This window comes from Mya arenaria, chromosome 9 (assembly GCF_026914265.1).
Source record: "Mya arenaria isolate MELC-2E11 chromosome 9, ASM2691426v1".
NCBI classification, from domain to species: Eukaryota; Metazoa; Mollusca; class Bivalvia; order Myida; family Myidae; genus Mya; species Mya arenaria.
Genome location: NC_069130.1, coordinates 48722180 through 48743434, shown reverse-complemented (window position 1 = coordinate 48743434; position 21255 = coordinate 48722180). Strand labels below are relative to the sequence as shown.

General features: G+C 37.9%; 1 protein-coding gene and 1 pseudogene across 1 annotated transcript; both read left to right on the top strand.

Annotated features, from left to right (window-relative positions):
- Nucleotides 1–1112: 1112 nt before the first annotated feature.
- Nucleotides 1113–6135, top strand: LOC128246668 (SITS-binding protein-like). Its single transcript, XM_052964984.1, has 3 exons — nt 1113–1258; nt 1942–2122; nt 5224–6135. The coding sequence occupies exons 2-3, from the start codon at nt 1949–1951 to the stop codon at nt 5938–5940; spliced, it is 891 nt and encodes a 296-aa protein (XP_052820944.1). The 5' UTR covers nt 1113–1258; nt 1942–1948; the 3' UTR covers nt 5941–6135.
- Nucleotides 6136–6303: 168 nt separating this feature from the next.
- On the top strand, nt 6304–19808 carry LOC128246122 (myogenesis-regulating glycosidase-like; annotated as a pseudogene).
- Nucleotides 19809–21255: the final 1447 nt, after the last annotated feature.

Below are 21255 nucleotides of genomic sequence, written 5' to 3'. Positions count from 1 at the left end.
CTTTTGTATTAATTGGTTATTGGACAAAGACATACTTATTATCAAAGATGAATATCATGGTCAATTTCCACGGTATAATTGTACCAAACTGAAGGTCCATTATAGATCGTTCCATTCCCAGCGCCAACTTCAATCCACTCCCCACTAGAAAAGAAAATATCCCTTTTCCAGGCACCTTGGGTCACTATGGGAGCAACAAGCCTTTTGTCGCCGACCAAAAACTCGTCTTCACAGGTCAAGGCCGTTTCGTTATCTGGGTCAATCCAACAGAGGTCGAATAATGGGTGCACCGGTTTGATCAGATTCTTTGGCGAATTCTATGATGTCGTCTGCAACAAGCCGTTTAAACCATAAGGGTTCAAGATTTAATGACATCCGCGAACATTATTTTCTTGGTATCTTGAATATAGTGCCATGGTTCATTTCTATAATATAAAATCCGCTGCTTTTTATGTTCATAAACTCATGTTAGCTATCGAAAATACTAAACTTTGTTGACCAAGCGACACAACTCTTATTTAGTTACATATCTGTATTTTTTTGTAATATTTAAATTGCATTGTAACACGTATTATGGGCAAGGGGGGTTCGTAGAAAAAGTGGGGAGCAGCTCACAAGGGCACCAGTATGGGAATCGCAAGATGTCCGTGCAGATTTGGAACACTGAGAGGGTCGTAACAGCTAGCCGGTGTTCGCAGAACTATTGCAGAGGAGTCGCACAGTCCCGACGATAATACGCACACTGGCCAGGGGACTTACGATGTCCGCACGGGGCCCGCATGGTGTAACGTTCGCCTTACGAGCTCCGTACAACATCATTGAAGATTAAATTTAAGTAAGCCGTTCTCCATTGTTCAGTTGATGTTTATTTTATCTGTTTATCTATCCTGTATTGCATACAGGGTTTTGAATTTTTTTAATAAAGTTTCCAAGGTTCCAAAGTTTGAACAATTGTACTAAAGATTACCAGCAAACTGAGACTTGCATATTCATGTTGAAAATTGATATCACCATTAATCTGATAACGTTTGTAACCTGCATCTAAGGAAGATGATTATGAGCATCTGTTAATATGTTTAAATTTTACTACTAATACATTTGAATACAAATTTTGTAGACGAAGTCATACTTATATCATTCTTAATATTTAAAATTTGCGATGAACACATATACAATAAAGGAAGTCGTTTGTACTCAGGGAGAATTTTACTGATAAAGCTTATATTTATGCCTATACCATCTTATGAGGATTATAAGGGTAAGTTAATGAAATGTTTTACCCGAATTAAACCTTCAGTTTACTCTTAAAGGGGTGTTATATGGGTAACACTTGGTAGATGTTAAACAAATTTAAATCATTTTAGCTATATTTTGGCGCTTTTTAACTGGTGACTTTGTGGCCACGTAGCCATTAATTGGAGGAAAAAACAACATAATTACAAAGGCTAATATTTTTTAACTGTACTCAATTTAGATTTGTTTTAGTTTTGATTATTAAAGTCAAAGGAATTAAACATTATAATACATTAAAATAAAAAAGATGATATCTACCAAGAGTAGACCATAATGTGCCCCTTTGAATAAACTTACTTTTAATCATTTCATTCGTGTTAAATATTTTTACTGATAAAAGAACTCAATACGGATAATCATGTTATTACAGTATAACCCCGTTGACTCGAGCTCGCTTAGCTCGAATACCTCGATAGCTCGATCTTGATGTAACTACCGATTTCTTTTTACTGAAGAAAAGAATTCCCACTCGGCTCGAATTGTTCGAAGCTCGATTTATTTTCGCCGGGTCCTGGTATTTCGAGTTAACGGAGTTTGACTATTAATATAATGTTACATATCGGCAAAGCAAGGAGAGCAAAGAGTAATTTTAAGACAAAATTCAAACAAAACATATCTATGCTACAATTATGTATTTTTTCTGTAAAGCGGAAATATGATCAAGACTGGGAGTTCCTCCTACGATTTGACAGAAGTGTCGCTGCATGATGAGCACGAGTCCCCGGTCGTGCATGCGAAAGACGTCCGCCGACTCAAGTTCCGGTTCTACGCCGCTCTTGGTGTGGCCGGCGTCATCATTCTGGGTCTTATTATTGGAGTCGCGGTCAAGGTTTGTGCGCATATAACATGGACGTGTTCTTTGTCAAGACCACTCTATTCGTCTTCCGGGAGGGACGTTTAATCACAGAGACTTGAAAGTGTGATGCAGTTCCCAACAGCTGCCCCTGGTGTACTTTAAACAGTTGACTGTGGCCTCAGCTGAGAAAAAATCAATATCGACCCCGAAAAAAGACTTCGACTTTATATGGCTTGCTTAACACGTCTTGGAACATGATACAACTATTCATCATGATTTATCGACAATATTTCAACATATTATTAAAGTTAAAAATCCACTAGGATTATATAACCCTACCATATAAAGTAAGCCAGGGGCAGCTGTTGGGATCTGCATAATACTTTCATGTCTCTGGTCGTTAAATGGGGGTCCCGTGTGACAGTGACATTCACTGAAAGTGTCACTGGTGCATGTTAAAGCTGCACTCTCACAAATTGAACGTTTTGACAACTTTTTGTTGCCTAAGAACGAGGTAATTGATGCGAAAACTAGCATGGAAACTAGTGGTATAAGACTGCTGACAAAAATCAGATCGCAGATGTCATATTTAAGTTAAAAAATTGATTTTTTATGCATTTTTCTTAAACCGTTACTAACGCTTTGAGCCACAAAACATTAATGTTCGAACGGAAATATGAAAACCTGCGATCTGATCTTTTGTCAGCAGTCATATATGATTGGTTTGCAGCTATTTACGCAAAAATTGGCTCATTCCAAGACAAAAAATAAAGTTGGCAAAACTGTAAATCTGTGAGAGTGCAGCTTTAAAGAACAAGGGTAGCTCGAATCAGGTTAACATTCTGTGTGTGCACTATGTTCCAAGAAACTAATATGACTAACAATCTTATAGGAGCACTCGCCGAATAGTCCTTGTCCGAGTATGTATAAGCTTATACACTATCACCCAATCGTAACAACTCGGCCATCTCCGGCAAGCTTCGAGATATCTTGATACTAGCCGAGGTGTTCCTATTGACTACCACCAGGACCGATGTAGATGCCATTCATCGTGGGTCTCGCGGTGTTTTGGGTAAAATATTCTCCTTTGGAGAATATCGTATCAACTCGTTGGGGGTAAAATTCCTCATTCGGCTTCCAAATTTGTTTAAGTCACACTTTGGGATTGACGGGGTCAAGCCATAATGCAGCCAGTATAGGGCTTATAAGTTAACTTATATATTTAATAACGATTGTGAAACAACATTATATTAATTACTCTCTTTGGCACGATGTTAAACGATAATATGGTAGTGTAATTGGAGTATCCTGGGGGAATCCCACTTGTACGGCTTGGTCACTACATAGCGAACTCACATGCGCCAATGCCGGGATTCGAACCAAGGTCGCCTATGTGAGAAGCGAGTGACTAACCACTGCGCTAACCGGACAAGGAAACAACATGTTCTTTATGATGTGTGTGAATCTATTAAGACATAAAAACACGCAAGATTTTGAATCATACTAGTATGCTTCTATGTGGTACAACGAATTAAGTCTGGGTCTGAGATTTGACTTTAGTAGTATCGTGATATTGGAGCCAGTTCTTAATATTATGTGGGACTTTCATATGACACTTGTACATTTATACAGTCGAACCCCGTTGGCTCGAACTCCCAGGGACCGGAGAAAATACATCGAGCCTCGAAAAAATCGAGCCAATAGGGATGTTTACCTTCAATATTATAAAGAAATCGGTCCTCTACATCCAGTTCGAGCCAATGAGGAATACGAGCCAAGCGAGTTCGAGCCAACGGGGTTCCATTATCTCGTGCTCTTCATAATACGATGAAGAATATCATAGTAGATCACAGAATTCTCATACAAGGCTTTGCATAAAGGGACTTGTTCAAAGAATTCACGTTGGCAACCATTTCTTTCAACTCTGTTTGAAATTGAGTTACTTAAAGCTGCACTCTCACAGATATACCATTTTTACATCCGTTTTATTTTTTGTCTTAGAAAGAGCAAATTTTTACGTAAATATCTGCAAACCAATAATATAAGATTGCTGACGAAAATCAGATCGTAGGTTTTTATATTTCCGTTCGAAAATTAACGTTTTATGGCCTGAACCGTTACATACGGTTTAAGAAAATTGCATAAAACATAAATTTTTGAACTGAAATATAAAATTCTGCGATCTAATTTTTGACAGCAGTCTTATTTAACTCGTTTCCATGGATTTTTGCAAAAATTGACTCGTTCCAAGACAAAAAAATAAAAAAAGTTGTCAAAACGTTCAATCTGTGAGAGTGTAGCTTTAAACATGTGCTCTTACTCCCAATTAAGATTTACCACAATCTATACAATTGTTTTGATATACAAGAAAGGATGATTAAATGTCGAAAACAATGGTTCTTATGATTGAGACTGGGTTTAATCTGAATGAAAACACGGTATTTCTACGTTATGAGACGATAGTAATAACAGTAAATACTTTAGCATTCACCAATCATTTAATATATTTTGCGTTTTCAGCTATCAACACACGGTTAAAATCCTGTTATCTGTACATAATATTTTCCATAAATGCATTATTTAGTAAGTAGTTAAAGGTGTATCACTTAAAATGTATGTTCGTTATATATATGTGTATGTATTGATTTTGAATAAGAGTGCCACTTTAACTTACTCATATGAATAAAGACCAAACAGCAACTGGCAGATATTCATTTGAAAATATATAGAAAAAATATAATATATAAATCAAGTTATTTTCAAAAGCGTGACTGAAGCTTTTTTTCCAGCAAAACGCACCATTTCTTGTCACATTTTTAAACAAAATTTACATTAGAGCTATTACGGCCAAAACTCGCTGTGTCGAAGTCGTTGGGACATCGGGAAGAACTAAGATATAACGAGAATTCGATACATCAGAAAAACGAAACATGTCGAATTATTCGAAAAAAGTTCAACATAACCGGAACAACAGAATTCGACATAGCGAGTTTCGACTGTATATTCCACAATTATATTGTTCGATGCCTGGCCCTTTTAAACGTGTGCTAGTTCCATTACAAATTGGGCTGTTTGTGTAACATAGACAACAAACTGTGTTTTGAAAACTAACACAAATGTAATGCTTATCTCAGGGCAATGGAAAAGGTGGCGGCGGAGGAGGGGGAACTACTGTGACGCCATCAAATACTTATATGACGTCAAACCCGACGTCAAAGCCTACGTCTTCGAAAACCGCCAACCTAGGGAACCTTTCAGTCACTTGGGGCTCTGGCGTTAGTTTTAACATTGCAGACAAAGGTCAATGGTCCCACAATGACGCTAATAAAAGCACACCATTGCTTTCTCCAACTAATTGTTCTTCTACCAATGCTGTAATTTGTCTGGAATGGGCCGATGATCGTCGATTGAAAGTATCCCGGAAGAATGACGTCACTAACGAACAAAATGCATCGCTCTCCTGTTATGACGTCGAGTGGACGGCTCTGAAATGCGTCGGTCAAGTATTAACCGACTGTTTCAACACAAGTGGTGCCCATTGGTACGGCGGATATGAAGACCATGATCAGCATTGGCCATTTGAGAAGAACTCTATGAAAGAAACATCCTATACAGGGAACGACCCATTTCATCCTGGCGTCATTGGTAACATTCTGGAGCGATATTTTGTCTCCTCAAAAGGGGTTGGCGTGTACGTAGATAATGACGTCCCATTATATTTTAGCCTGAACTCGCCCCAAAATGGTTTGATGTGTTTCTCGGCAAAGTATGAATCATATCCGTACTTCAATTTTACGGCGATTACGACTTCGATACAAACCAGACGAAATTTCCCAATGCTAGTGATATGATACAAAATATTCACGATCTCGGATTCAACGTTTCCGTCTGGGTTCATCCTTTCTTTGATCCAAGAGGTGAATCTTACAAAGAAGCAGAACAAAAACATTACCTTTTGAGGCGATTTGATTCAGACTTCCCGGAAGTGACGTCATGGTGGAACGGAAACGATTCTGGCATACTTGACGTCACGAACCCAAATGCAACAAAGTATAACATAGTGGTATCTCGATAAAATGGAATATTTGAAGAGACAATACAATGTTGATTCCTTCAAATTCGATGCTGGGTCGTTATCCTTCGCTCCGCATTTGTACAGCGCTTACAATTTAACAAATAATCCCTGTGATATGTATCCTGGATTGTACGTCAAAATGGCGGCGCAATCTGACTATCAAAACCGTCAAGAGGTACGCAGTGGGTACCGGTCACAGCAGTATCCTATTTTCTTCCGGCAAATAGACAAAAGATCAAACTGGAGTCACAAAAACACTTTCCAGTCTATTATTCCAAGCGCTCTGACGATTGGATTTCTCGGTTACCCGTATGTAATGGCGGACATGGTTGGCGGGAATGCATACGAAGGGTCTTTTCCCGATACGGAACTCTTTATTCGATGGACTCAGTTGAATACTTTTCTACCCGTTGTTCAGATGTCAATTGGACCGTGGGATTTGCAAAACGATACATACGAAGGACACAGCGTGGTTGATATTGTCAGGAGTTTCATAGAACTCCACTCTGAAGTTGCAGACGACATCATAGCATTCGCCGAAGAATCGGTTCAAACCGGTGCACCCATTATTCGACCTCTTTGGTGGATTGACCCTAATAACGAAACGGCCTTGACCTGTGAAGACGAGTTTTTGGTCGGCGACAAATGGCTTGTTGCTCCCATAATGACCCAAGGTGCCCGGAAAAGGGATATTTTCTTTCCCAGTGGGGAGTGGACTGAAGTTGGAACTGGGAATGGAACTATCTATACCGGACCTTTAGTTTGGTACAATTACACCGTAGAAATTAACAAACTTGCGTATTTCCGAAATACGACTTATAATCCAACGACCAATGCTACTTTATTCTAACATACGGATTCATTTTCCTCCGGAAATTACGTAAAAGCGTGACTCTGACGTCACATTAATTAGTGCTAAATTAACATGTCAAATTATGGTGATATCATAGTACTTAGATAATAACATTATCGCAAACGTTGAGATATTCTTGACCAGAGTCAAACGCACATAAACGTGTTGCCATGTAGATGTAGATGTGTATGAAATACGCCAATCTTTGCCCATAAATGTTGTTTGCATTGACCTTCATTTGTACATATTCACACGAGTTGATATATATATATTTCTGTGCAATATTATATGAAGAGAATCACACAAACAAGTTATGCTCCAGTCAATTGTAACCACGGCGCCCCAGGTCCGGGGAATAGCGGGGACTTTGACTTTCCGCCCAGCCAAGCCCGGGCAAGAACTCGTGAAACCCCCGCCAAATGCCCCCGCACCCAATCCAGGTTAGGCCCATTCCCCATAAATTTAGCGGGAAGACAAAACCTTCGCATACACCCGGCTCTGCGGGGCCACCTGGGTGGTAAAAACACGGCCCATTTCACCGGCTATCCCCGGTATACCCCGGGGGTGGGGGCGTGGTAACAATTGACTGGTGCATTATGTTTTTGAAAACTTATATATTTATCGTCTGGCGTGACCCCTTCGTCGGTAGATGAAAAACATAGACAGGAAGTGACGTCAACGTCAAAAAATGTTCAACAAAGGCACGTCGGTTAGTGGCAAAATAAATGACGTTGATGGAAACAGAAGTATGATACAGACAAATACATAAATATGAACATCGATCATAAATGATACAATAGACCACTAGACATTGTGTAGTGAAAACATAGATATGTGACTGTATTAATACCATATAGACATATATTATTGAGACAGGTTGGATGTATTGTTTTTAGTTTAATTATGTATACGAAATGTTACTCTCCATAAAGGTCAAGGTTATTATTAACAATATCAATGAGAAGAATAGTTTTGAGACATGATGAACATTTATTATCTAATGATCCGAAATGGGTCGCTACATGTGAAATAGGATTGGTGAACCAGCTGGTATATCAAATCTCATCTTCGGCACCCCAGCGTATTCATATCATATGTGAAATGATAACGCCTGGGTCCTGATGTTGATCAAATTTCATTCGGAACTCCTCGGCCATTTCCAAAACAAAACAACCTCGGCTGTATGCCGGTACATCAGTAGAAGTAGTTCGTAAAGAAAATAATAACAGTATTTATTTATTTTATTTTTTTGTAGCGTTTTAAAGTGTTTTGTATATCTATTTTTAAATTAAATGTCAGTGAAGTGATTTATTGCATAATTAATTAAGATTTTCAAGAGTAAAGCCCTTTTTAAATGCTCAATTGAAATTACTACGCGATTTACTTGCAGTGTAGTTAAAAGATTTATGTCATTGTAAACCGTATATCCGATGTTGTTTTCGATGCAAAATGGCCGCCTCGTTCTGAATGATCCAAAATATATGCAAATTCATTCTTCGGAATTACTTTGATAAGTTGTATATTACAACTTGTACATGTAATAGGGTATATAACATTACGTCCAGTCTAATAAAGAATACTAGTCATAATGCTAGGGGGCATTCGGAGGTGCCTTATTTAGTACTGGAAAATGGACAGTATTAGGATCATGGAGTCAAGTACGCATGTATACTGCAACTTTGGCTAATTATTATTATTATTATTATTATTATTATTATTATTATTATTATTATTATTATTATTATTATTGTCAGAACAATGTTGATTCAGCCTCGTGCTCGTGTATAGGCAGCTACGCGCCTGGCTGCTATTAAATTGGAATCAATAAACTTGTCTACATTGATTCCAATATCGAATCACAATTACCTCCCTTTGTTGACGTTCTCCTATTCACATGACGTGACGTTTATGACGTCACATAACAACGTTGTTAAATCAAAGCTTATCTAGCTTAACGACACACGCCAGAATGGATATTGTTGATAAAATAAAGAAATATGTCTTTAAAAGACAGACGTATTCTATCAAAGAAGGATACAAACGTACTGCCTTCCATACCAAGCCGCCACGTCCATGTAAGTGTTGGTTTATGTTATTAAACGTTAAATATAACATCCCTATGTATGAACTACCACAGGAGCAGGGTGTATTGATATTTAACACACCTATGACCACGCCCCTTCACTCCCTACTCCCCCCCCAAAAAAAAAACCCAAATGAAAATAAATAAAATTAAATAAATATTCCAAGGCGTATTAAAAATGACTTTTATATTATCATATAATCTTTGTAGGTTATAGAATAATAGTATAAAAAATAATTATTGTTAGTTATTACTATTTACAGTTTCCCCATCACATACGTCTTGGAATATGTATTTATTTTTATTTATTGTTTTTTGGGAAGGGGCGTGGTCATAGGGGTGTGGCATAACAACGCACCCGGTCAGTGTGTGCACTACAGTACGGCTAAGATAGATTGATAATGCGGAATCATACCATTTCTATGGACAGGTTGAATAACAACTAGGTTATGTTGCCATTGACAAACTGAATCTATCTAGAAATTACCTGCATTGTTATAAAATATATTAATAATCACGTTTTTTCACTATATATGCATACGTTTGATAATAGAAATCTATATATTATTTAGATGCCGCATAATAATGATATTCATGTTTTACAGTAGTATTAACAACAATGTTTCGTCATACATAGAATCTGGGACCAATAACAAACCATAATCATACTCCAGGATATAATAAAAGTAGATATAAGTCGAGAAGACCGCTCTATATATAATATAAGTAGATATAAGTCGAGAAGACCGTTCTATATATAATACAAGTAGATATAAGTCGAGAAAACCGCTCTCTATATAATATAAGTAGATATAAGTCGAGAAGACCGCTCTCTATATAATATAAGTAGATATAAGTCGAGAAGACCGTTCTATATATAATATAAGTAGATATAAGTCGAGAAGACCGTTCGATATATGATATAAGTAGATATAAGTCGAGAAGACCGCTCTATATATGATATAAGTAGATATAAGTCGAGAAGACCGTTCTATATATAATATAGGTAGATATAAGTCGAGAAGACCGTTCTATATATAATATAAGTAGATATAAGTCGAGAAAACCGCTCTATATATGATATAAGTAGATATAAGTCGAGAAAACCGCTCTGTGGAAGTGTACAAACGTATTCTTCTTTTTTAATGTGATTTTTTTTTTCAGTGCACCACCATATAAATATATTTAGTAACTAACACTTTTTTGGGCGATAATGAGGCAGCAATCCACTAAGATCCTTTTTTCTCATTTAAAAGGTCATTTGTATTCGTTTTTTCAGCATTTGGGACTAATCTCAGCGCTTCGAAGTATGGGAAAGAGCCCCTTTACTGGGTATGTAAAATGCATTCAGACAAACCATTTGAAATACACCTTTTTCATTCAGACTTTTATATAAATAATGTCTATATCAAGAAATAAAAAGCGAATATTTTCAGGTCGTTTCATTTGATATCTGAATTAAGTTATCCGGTCGGCACAGAGGAATATAAGTATCTTCCATGGCCGAGAGTGTAAGATATTCTTATCTTACCCACGGGCGAAGATAAAATGCCCGTATGGAACTCCTTTTTAATGGTTACCACATTGTAATTACCCCCTTGTTGAAGACTGTAGCGTCAAGGAAATCTTGCCTTATGGTAATATTTAGAACGCTAATTAATTATTTCTCGCTTCAAATGTCACCATAAAACAGTTTTCACGCACCATTCAAGAAATAATGCTCATTTTCTTTAGAACTATATAACAAGACCGATTTGACTATTAACATTAACTGAATCACTGCGCGCATATCTATGGCAACCACGTGCTATCGCATATCCATATGCAATTATTTTCACTAAGCACAAAAGAGTTCCAGCAAAAAATACATTTTTACTTTATTTTGTTTAACTGAGGTGGGAGAAAAAACATCTACCATAGCCGCTCGTGTAAGATAGGTTCATCCCGACCCTCGCGCAGGGTGTTTTGCGGAAACTCGGTAAACCTCGTTTCTGCAAAACACCCTACGCTCGGGTCGGAATGAACCTATCTAGCATGGTTAAATTATTGGATCTACTTATCTGAGGTGGGGGAAACCTCACTCTCGCTATTTAGCAAGGCGTCCCGGGTTCGAAACCAGCCCTTGTCTCATGAGAGTTTGTTTTGGTGTTTACCAAGCTGGACAAGTAGGTTTCCTCCGGGTCCTTCAGTCGGACGACTATGGTCATTTTCCATCGAAAACAACCTCGGATGTATATGGACGATCTTCAATGTCAGAAATCTTAGATATTAAAACACTGCCATTGATTGGAACTATTTATGAAAAAATAAATACTTCTGATGTACCGGCATACACCCGAGGTTGTTTTCGATGGAAAATGGCCGAGCAGTTCCGAGTGCTGGGTTCTCAGCTTTCCCAAAGGCATAAAACCACACTCTCGTGTAACATCGTGCCAACAAGAGTGGTTTATATAATGATATGATAGCTTGTTTCACATTCGTTATAAATTAAATTAATTTAAAACTATCAAGCTTCAAAACTCATTTATACATTTAAAGGTTCCGACAAGACGGCGCCATTCAGATATTGAGGATTTTTGGAGCAAGACAGAAAAGCTGAAAGTAAATATCATCGCCGAACTTCAAAGAGAACGAGATATTCCAAACAGGTAATTTAAATACAGGCAAACCCCGTTGGCTCGAACTGGCTTGGCTCGATTTCCTTGTTGGCCCGGTCTGGATGTAAAGGACCAATTTTTAATCCCCGCTTGGCTCGAGGCTAGAGGTATTGCACCGGTCCCTGGGAGTTCGAGCCAACGGGGTTTGTCTGTAATGGACTTCGAAAATGATAATATCCATTTCGAACGCCATCATCGTGAGTTTGTTTTAAGAAATATTATCAACAAACCAATAGTTGTTATCGTCCTTTTAGATCTTTCAATACATGCGGATGCACCCTTCCCTCCCCCAGCGTGCCGATTACTCAAGACTATTTTTTTTACCCAAAAACGTAGCGAATAGTTTTTAAATCTTAAGTCTGCGTTACGCACACTGCCAATATTTTTAGTGTCTGCGTAATGTGTACCATCACCAAAAACTCATTAGGTTCCTTTTGAATACCGCTTTAATACTAAAATGGCGTGTTTCATTCTAAAATATGCATATTTGCATGTAAGTGTAGATGTGCGTTCTCTTTTCTTAATGTCGTTCTCTTCAGACAGTTGTATTGTTCATATTGAAATTTCAGGAAGCCGGCACAGCCAGACACGCCTCCCGCAGTCATCTTCCCCGCCCCCTTGCTGCCGATCCCCTTCCCGCCGCCCGTCCATTCAGCCCCTCCACCACTCTACTTCACCTTCCCACCCGTTCACCAACCACCACCTCGAGTTTTCCTGCCCTTCGTTCCCGTGCCTACCATTAAGATAGAGGATGCGAGTGATAATGACAATTCATTTCTTTGTAATATGTTTTTGAATAAATCTTGAGAAAAAATATCGTATTTTGTTTAATCATATGTATCCCAAATACTTAAATAAATGTGGTGTAACTATACACCATTGCGTACCAAAACACTGTCCATTTTAATGTTCTGCGTACTGCATATCACAACTTTGCGTGCTAAAATACTGTCCATTTGCTATTTCAGCGAACTACCTACCATTCAAAATACTGTCCTTTGTGCGTACCACCCCACCGCCTTTCGTACCAAAATCACTGTCAATTTTAAGACTGCGTACCAAAAAAATGTTTATTTTGTTATATGTGTTATTTTGACTATTGCGTACAACCCATATGCTTACTGAATACTTTTTAAAATATCGAATATTGCGTACCGAAAGGGGGTGGTGGGTCGGGTGGGGGTGGGGTCAGACTCAATGTACGTTTTATGAGTATAGTCAACGGTTATTCATTGTAATGATATAAGGTTGAGGGACAATATCTAAAAGGAGACCGTTTATGTGGAGGGCCGGTTTTCTAATCTGTGAAAGATCTTAAACAGTGAAGTAACTCTCTAACAGGGACGCAATCTTTTAACATGTGCCCCGCTCTTTGAACGGAAATTTATTTAGATTAAAATTTAGCAAGGGGGAGGGAGCGGGGGCTCTTTCTGGAATAAATTTATAACAGCTCAAGTCCGAACTAGTGCATTTTGGGCGTATTGTATTACTTTTTTTCCGATATTGACATAAAAGGTAAACGAGCTATATTGTATTTGTATTAAATTTCATTAATGGGGGAGGGAGGGGGTAGGCAAAATCCTAGTGGGACGTCATTCATAACAAAATTCGTAAACATGTTCAAAATGCCGATCAGAATTTGGTCGCACATTTATTAAGAATTTTCCAATTTAGTCTATTTAAACAAAAAAAGAACACTGTACCTGTTAAAAGTAATCCTTTTTACATCAATTGCACTATATATTATAAAATAATCACGTTCCGAATTGTTAAAACAACATACATTTTCAAACACCATCAAAATTCACCAAACACCATTGTTTTTGTTAACGAATGTAGCCGAGAATATCCAAATGCATTTTCTTTTCTCTGCTTAAGGTTACACATGACTATTAGTTACTTTAGTACGAGCTGTAGTGTCATTGGCAGTAGTTTTGTTAAGGCAACTTTTGTAAACCTGAAAATTATTCAAAATAAATTAAGAATGAAGTGTTTACAAACATTTATTACTTTTGTTAGTATATTGGAATAAAGACATTTAGTTTTTGCAAAATGAATCAAATAGCAATATCATTCAGTTTGTGGAATGTTATCATGCCAAGTATGGGAAGAATTTTCATTTGCATGCATGGCATTGTTTTCAGTTCATATCATTATTTTCTATTCTTGTAATTTACCCCTCATTTGCGCTCAATTGGATGTCTTTGAACTTTTGTATGCTTAATATCCTTTGTTTGGTTTCTTTAAAGCATCCAGATTCTGACACACAACAAAAAAACTTTTTCAAGTACTACTTGTCACAAACTTGTGGTAAGAGCAACCTCAGGTACCAACTGGTGATTGTACGAGCTCTCTCCTCCCTACCTTTTTCCTACCAGTAGGCGAGTAAGTTTTCTGGTGTTCCCCAGTGAACGACCATTTGTATGTATGTTGACAAAAACCTGCCATGACGGTTTGAAATTCTGCAATTATTTGGAGGGTTTTGATTGCCATCTTTTGACATAAAAACATTTCTACATTTCTTTCCCCTTTCCCACACGCACCTAGCCTCCCGTCTAAAAACGACCATACATTATAAATACTATATGTGTGCTTTTACTTTGTATGACAGAAATGAGAATACTGGGTAAAATTACCGGTTTGCCTTTATAAGCTTTGTTAAATTTTATAGCGTCTCTTTGAACCGCTGACGCGTTCACGTCACAAACTGGGCATATGACCTTCTATAAGATGACATCTTAAATGTAAAGTCGGCGAAGATTGCACAAGTGTCCCATAACAACCCGAGGCATATTCTATAAGAGCATGAAGGCCAATTCTCACACAGAGTCCCGGCTTTGTCATGTTTTAACCCCTTAAACTCATAAGTGTTACTTCTGTTTACCAATATAGTTCTTTTAAAAAACACACAACAATTCTAACTCTAGTTGTTTTCCTATAAGCTTTAAGCTTGACGATAAAACACACTCTAGTCGGAAAAAAAGCAAACAACAATGTTCTGTAATTACGTTTTTCTATCAATCCTTTAAAAATAGTAATTTCCTGGAGATTACCTTTAGTTGAGTTTTGTATAGGTTTTCTGATGTGAGGAATAAGGTATTTGTTAATATAAATATCATCATGAAACATCTGTTCTGGCGAAACTATATATATATATATATATATATATATATATATATATATATATATATATATATATATATATATATATATATATACACACACATAATAAATTGATAATTCAGCAAAATCTCTGATTATTGTAAACTTGGATTGTCATGTTGAAGTCGAATTTTGATTAATAGGTTACACAATAAAACATTTTGATTCACTTTGTGTAACAATGCTGTTGATATACATGTTTTTTTTTAATATTTAGTCTTATTTTAAATACATGTGTATAATAGTATGCATTGTCCACATTGCCCATAGAATAGTTTGTAAATAAATCTTGAATCCTGTATGTGACGATAAATGTTTTTCAAATTCATTAAGTACAAAAGTGTGGTAATTGATAATGATAGTGTTAGGGGAAGATAATCCATACTAAAAATACTACTTCAGATTAAAACCTTAAAGTTTAGTTGTGTGTAACCTTTTTTTCTTTTTGGCAGTAAGAAAACTCCTGTCAACTGAAATCTGGTATTTAAATTACTTTTTTGAAGAAATAGCTTGTGAATTTGCAAAATGGATATGGTTATTGATAAGAATTAAGGTATTTATTGGCAGTCTTAAGCCAAAGAATACAAATGAAGAACATTTCATTTCATAGACAGTTTTTACATGTTTTTGAATTTTGTTATGAATGACGTCCAGGCTAACCATCATTAAAAAAAGCCTGGACGGCATTTTAGAATGACTAGGCAAAATCCAAGCGATGATTTGCGATAAGGACGAAGTTCCCGCCAAAAACGAAGTTGACGTTAAAGAGATTTGCTCATGTTTTGGCTCCGTTTTTTCCTGGAAATTCATCTGAAAACACTTATTTTTAGAACTTATTTACTGACAGTGTGTGTGTGTGTGTGTGCGTGTGTGCGTGCGCGTGCGTGCGCGTGTTTTGTTTCCAAACGACCTATAGTGACATTTAAAGAGTATAGCTCATTGGGTACTCAAACCTGAGACTAAATAACAGAATTATATGCTGAGATGAAAACTAATAAAAACATAAAAATAGATGGCGTAATAAGTACCTTGGCACAGACGCTCTTCATGCGTGAACGCTGTACGTCATCCAAATATGATCAACGGCCATACGCCATAGTCTATACCACTTCTGTTGCTGAAAGTGTAACAGTTACTGCAGGCGTTACTCAGAAATCCACCAAGCAAAGAGTTTTGACAAACCGTGTCGACAAACCTGCCTTCCTGTCTCCACTCCCGCGTTTTAATTAAGATTGTAAGGCTTAATGGCCTAGGGACTTACGCATGTAAAATGCATTATTTTGTATGTCGATATAAGCTCAAATATAAGTCAACGATTTTGAATAGGGTTAGTAACGCGATTCAACAAAAAGCTTAAAGGTTAAATTATCCATAAAGAGTTACTTACAACGAGTTATCCATAAAGTTGATAAGGAGTCATTGTGGGCGTGAGGTTTTGTTGTCAGTTTTCTATTTTTCCTTGACTGTACCGGCGTGGGCTCGCACCCACTGATACTAGAACATCTGTTTACACTTTAAGTGTATTTTTTCTGCAATTTTGGTATCAAAGTGTAAAATAGATATAATATGAGTGTTTCAGATGTATGACCTGGTGCCAAAACATGAGTAAGTCCCTTGGAGACCGTAACTATGTTTAGGTCGTAAACTGCTTACTTATTGTAATGCATTTATCGCAGAGCGGGCGCATGTCAAAAGGTTGCTCCCCTAAGCTACACTCCCTCAAACGTCAATTCCTTGCTCGTACCTGGAGGCGGGGCCCAGGGACGGGATTAAAGTTGCAATGGGATGTGAAACACACATGTAATTATATATTATGTATATAATCGGTGCCGTAGCTAGATATAGGCCTTGTAGGCCTGGGCTTACAACTTTTTTTTAAAAAAAAGACAAAAATTATGACCCCCAAATGCAATAAAAACTAATAACAACTCAAAAGTTGTATATAACGTTATTATTACAAAAGCAAGTCTTGTGTTTATTTAAACTTATTTAAACTATGTGCTTGGTGTATTTATTGCTTGATTTTATTGTAATAATTGCATATATATTTAAGTTGGTGTAATGTGCATATACAATTGATGTTATAGTGCCTTTTGTTTTTTTTTTCTATTGGAATGCTCCCAAACTGCACTAATTTGCGTCTAATTTAGAAAGAAATATTTGTGGTGGGTATCCCCGAACTCACGTAGAACGTACAAGTTTTTAGGCCTAGCTACCCCCCCCCCCCCGTATATATATAATAATAATCGGACTGTAGCTCACTTATGGATGTTTATATATATATATATATATATATATATATATATAAACATCCATAAGTGAACTACAGTCCGATTATTTTGGAAATAAATAACATCAGACTTCAAACATTACGATGGATAAATTTTAGTGTGTACGTTTGTTTATAACTATGCATTCGTATTTGCGGTATTACTTTATTTACCTAGTTATCTTGCAGATAAACGAGCTATTTAGTCACGATCTGAAAATGACAGATTACGGAACGTTTTAAAGGGTTTTGAGATATGTCTTCGGAAACAGTATGTTTATATTGCGTTTCTTATTATTATTGTTGTTTTTTGTGTTTATTTTTCCAGGTTCATTTGTGTGTTATTTTTAAAATTCCAATAACTACTAATAAATTGTTATTGCAATGCACAAAATAACACAAGGGGGTATAAATTGCTCTCGTCAGAAGTAATCTATTTATGGTCAGCAAATAAATTTTGTACGTAAAATGTCGTACCAAAATACCACAAGCAAATAATTGCTGATTTTGTTGCAAGTTAAAAATTGCAGTTTGCAACTTTTATTTTAGGAGTTTTCAGTTTTCTTTTTACACATTCAAACTCGTTTCAGAATTTGGTGTATGAAACGCGGACCGTTACCGCAGCCCCTGCCCGCTCCCAGCAGACTCGATCTCTGCTGGTTGTAATGAGCTGCCTTATTCTCCTCGCGGGCGTTGTAGGCCTCGTCGTATGGCAGGTGGGCGCCGGCGCAGGCGGTGGAGGCAACCCGGGACCGCACACGTCGGCTTTTTCCGGTTTGTGTAAGGAATCTCATGTTATCTAGTGAGCTGGAGTTGAAGATAGTTAACGGAAGTGACGTCAAATTGTTAATAGACTTAGGTAAAGGTAGATTTTCTGCGGTGCCTCGTCGGTGCAATAGTTCGTCTGCTAGTGACGTCAACGCTTGTCTCGAATGGGATAATGAAGCTCGATTGCGTATCAATTACAAAAGCCATAGCATCGATCAGCGCCTTTGATCCACGCTGGACTGTTACGAAATATCATGAGAAGCGTTACGTTGCGTGAACCAAGTTTTGACGGACTGCGTTAACGTCAGCGTTGATCAATGGTATGGTGGGTACGCCGACAAGCATCAATATTGGCCGTTCCAAAAGAACACACGTTCGCTGAGGGCTTATCAGGTCAATGATTCTTACGTTGGCGAAATTGGCGGCGTAGTCGAACGTTATTTCTTTTCAACAGCAGGCGTCGGTATGCTAATTGACCATGACGTTCCGCTCTACTTTAGCTTAAATGATCCGGATCAAGGTCGAATGTGTTTCACGGCAAAATACGAAACGTATCCGTACGTTAACGTCAAAAACGTGCCTCCGGTGTTGAAATACAAACTATGCCAAGCGGCGAACGTGAAAGACGTCCATCTGAAGATGACTGCACTTTTTATCGATAAACCGACGGGGACCCCAGACGAAATGCTTTTTAAACGGCCCATATGGTCAACATGGGCGCAGTATAAGAAAGACATAAACCAATCCACTGTCTTAGAATTCGCAAACGATATCATTGCAAACAACTTCTCATATGCCCGGATTGAGATACGGTAAAATTCCCAGACGCTCGGCAAATGATCAAAGACTTGAATGGCCTAGGATTTAGGGTAACCCTCTGGGTTCATCCGTTTTTTAACGCGGATTCCATGGCATTCCAAGTGGCTGCATTGAACCGTATGTTGGTACGGCAATTAGATAGTCCCGCTCCCATGATTACACCGTGGTGGGACGGTCCTTTGGCGGGAATTTTGGACGTTTCAAATAGGTCCGCAGTAGACTGGTTTCTTTCAAAATTAAACTACATGAAAGCGACGTACAACATTAGTTCCTTTAAGTTCGACGCTGGGGAGACGTCATGGGCTCCTCACATTTATAGCCAAGCTAACGTTACGTTGAACCCCGCTGAGGCGTACCCGATGAAATGGGTTCAACTTGCAGCCGAGGCGGACCAAACTTTTCACCAAGAGGTTCGAGTTGGGTACAAGACTCAGAAATACCCGATCTTTTTACACATGATGGATAAAGGTTCAAACTGGGGTCATGACAATGCGTACAAGTCCATTATTCTTTGTGGGTTGACGTACGGGCTTCTTGGGTATCCATTTGTACTTCCGAATATGATTGGTGGGAACGCGTACAACGGCCAACCGGATCCAGAATTGTATGTTCGATGGTTGCAGCTTAATGTATTTTTACCTGGAATGCAGTATTCTATAACGCCTTGGCAATTTAACGATACCATTGTCATATAGCTCGAACGTTCACAGAAATGCGGGAAAACTTCTCGTCTGTTCTCGTCAAATTTGCGCGAGAATCGACGGTGACTGGCGAACCAATCATACAGCCGCTTTGGTGGATGGATCCGAATGATCAGGTCACGTGGACGATAGAAGACGAGTTTCTCGTTGGAGATGAGATTTTGGTTGCCCCAGTAATGGAGAAAGGAGCAAGGTCACGTGACATATATTTTCCACGAGGTAACTGGAGGAATGAATTGCGTAACACAAGTGACGTCATTTCGGGTCCAAAGTGGGTGCAAGATTACAAAGTAGACATTGACGAACTAGCTTATTTCATGAATATTAGTTGATTTAAGTCATGATTGTTTATTTGATGTAAGGTGTTGCCAGGGACACCCATGATGTTGTGGGCGAATGTAAAAATTTAGGAATTTACAACAAGAAACTAAGAAAGCCTGAAAACTTTCTCATGAGAGAATTCAAAGTACGTGCTCTGTACAGTTTAAATGGTTCAACACGTCTGTTCATAAAAGTTTTCGTTTTCCTCTTTGTAAACATTTTATTTATAGAAACATAGTATAGGCTAAAAAATATGTGTGGTTAGGATTACATCTGGTAAAAAATAGAAAGGATAGGTTGAGTGTTTTATTGGGTAATGGTATTAAAGCAGATTTTCAGTATAAAGCTTTTATGCACCAGTCAATTGTAACCACGCCCCCCCCCCCAGGTCCGGGGGTATACCGGGGATAGCCGGGGAAATGGGCCGTGTTTTTACCTGTGGCCCTGCAGTGCCGGGTGAATGCGGTCGTTTTGTCTTTGCGCAAAATATAGCGGGGAATGGGCCTTACTTCGGCTCCCTGGGGTACGGGGGCAATTGGCGGGGATTTGACCATCAGTTTGTCCCCGCAGGGCGGAGATTTTACCCGGGGTTGGCTGGACCGAAAGTCAAAGTCCCCGCTATTCCCCGGACCTGGGGGGCCGTGGTTACAATTGACTGGTGCATTACTGTTTTAAAACTACATATTAAAACACACTATAAAAACGCAAGTAGGGTCGGGTAACTCGAGCCACAAGTGTTATTTAAGGCCATATGAAGATTACCTAGGGACTTTTTTACTTTTTTTTACTTTCATATCGCAACCTTGATTTATACGGTCAGGATTTAGGACTAAATTCATAACTTACATATTTACATGATTTATTTCACTTCTTATTACAATTTCGGAAAAGACCCATAAACACCATGAGCAAATAGCCCTGATCTGAAAGCAACTTCCAGTGCATATATAAATAAAGCTTTGCATAATTATACTTTGTACATAAGAATTTACATGCAAATCCAAAGGCAATAAAATCTATACAAAACAATTTTCCAGCTTATTATTTATAACCATGCACATGTACTTCACTACATGCTTTTCGAACACGAATTAATAATGCATTATATATGCACAGGGGTTGGGCCACAAGTTTTTACAACGTTAGAACTCCGCTCTCCATGATTGGTCACATAATTATATGGAAGTCTTAGAAAAGTTTTGTTTTGATTATATGATAGTTTAAACTCAATTAACAAAAATGACTGAACCATCGACGTGTTATCTTAACATATATATATTTAAAATTCTGTGAACAGCCTATGATTGTGATAGCAAAACACACTCATGTTTCAAAGCCATTTACAATCGAACTCCCAGGGACCAGCGAAATAACTTCGAGCCTCGGGAAATTCGAGCCAAGCGGGAGTGTTTACCTTCAGTGTGAATGAATCAGTCATTTACATAGAGTTCGAGCCAA

Bases quoted from the DNA above. Each gene is read 5' to 3' on its own strand.
- LOC128246668 (XM_052964984.1), top strand. From the start codon at position 1,949: ATGATCAAGACTGGGAGTTCCTCCTACGATTTGACAGAAGTGTCGCTG. The intron at 2,123-5,223 runs GTTTGTGCGCAT...TGCTTATCTCAG, and splicing joins TTATTGGAGTCGCGGTCAAG to GGCAATGGAAAAGGTGGCGG.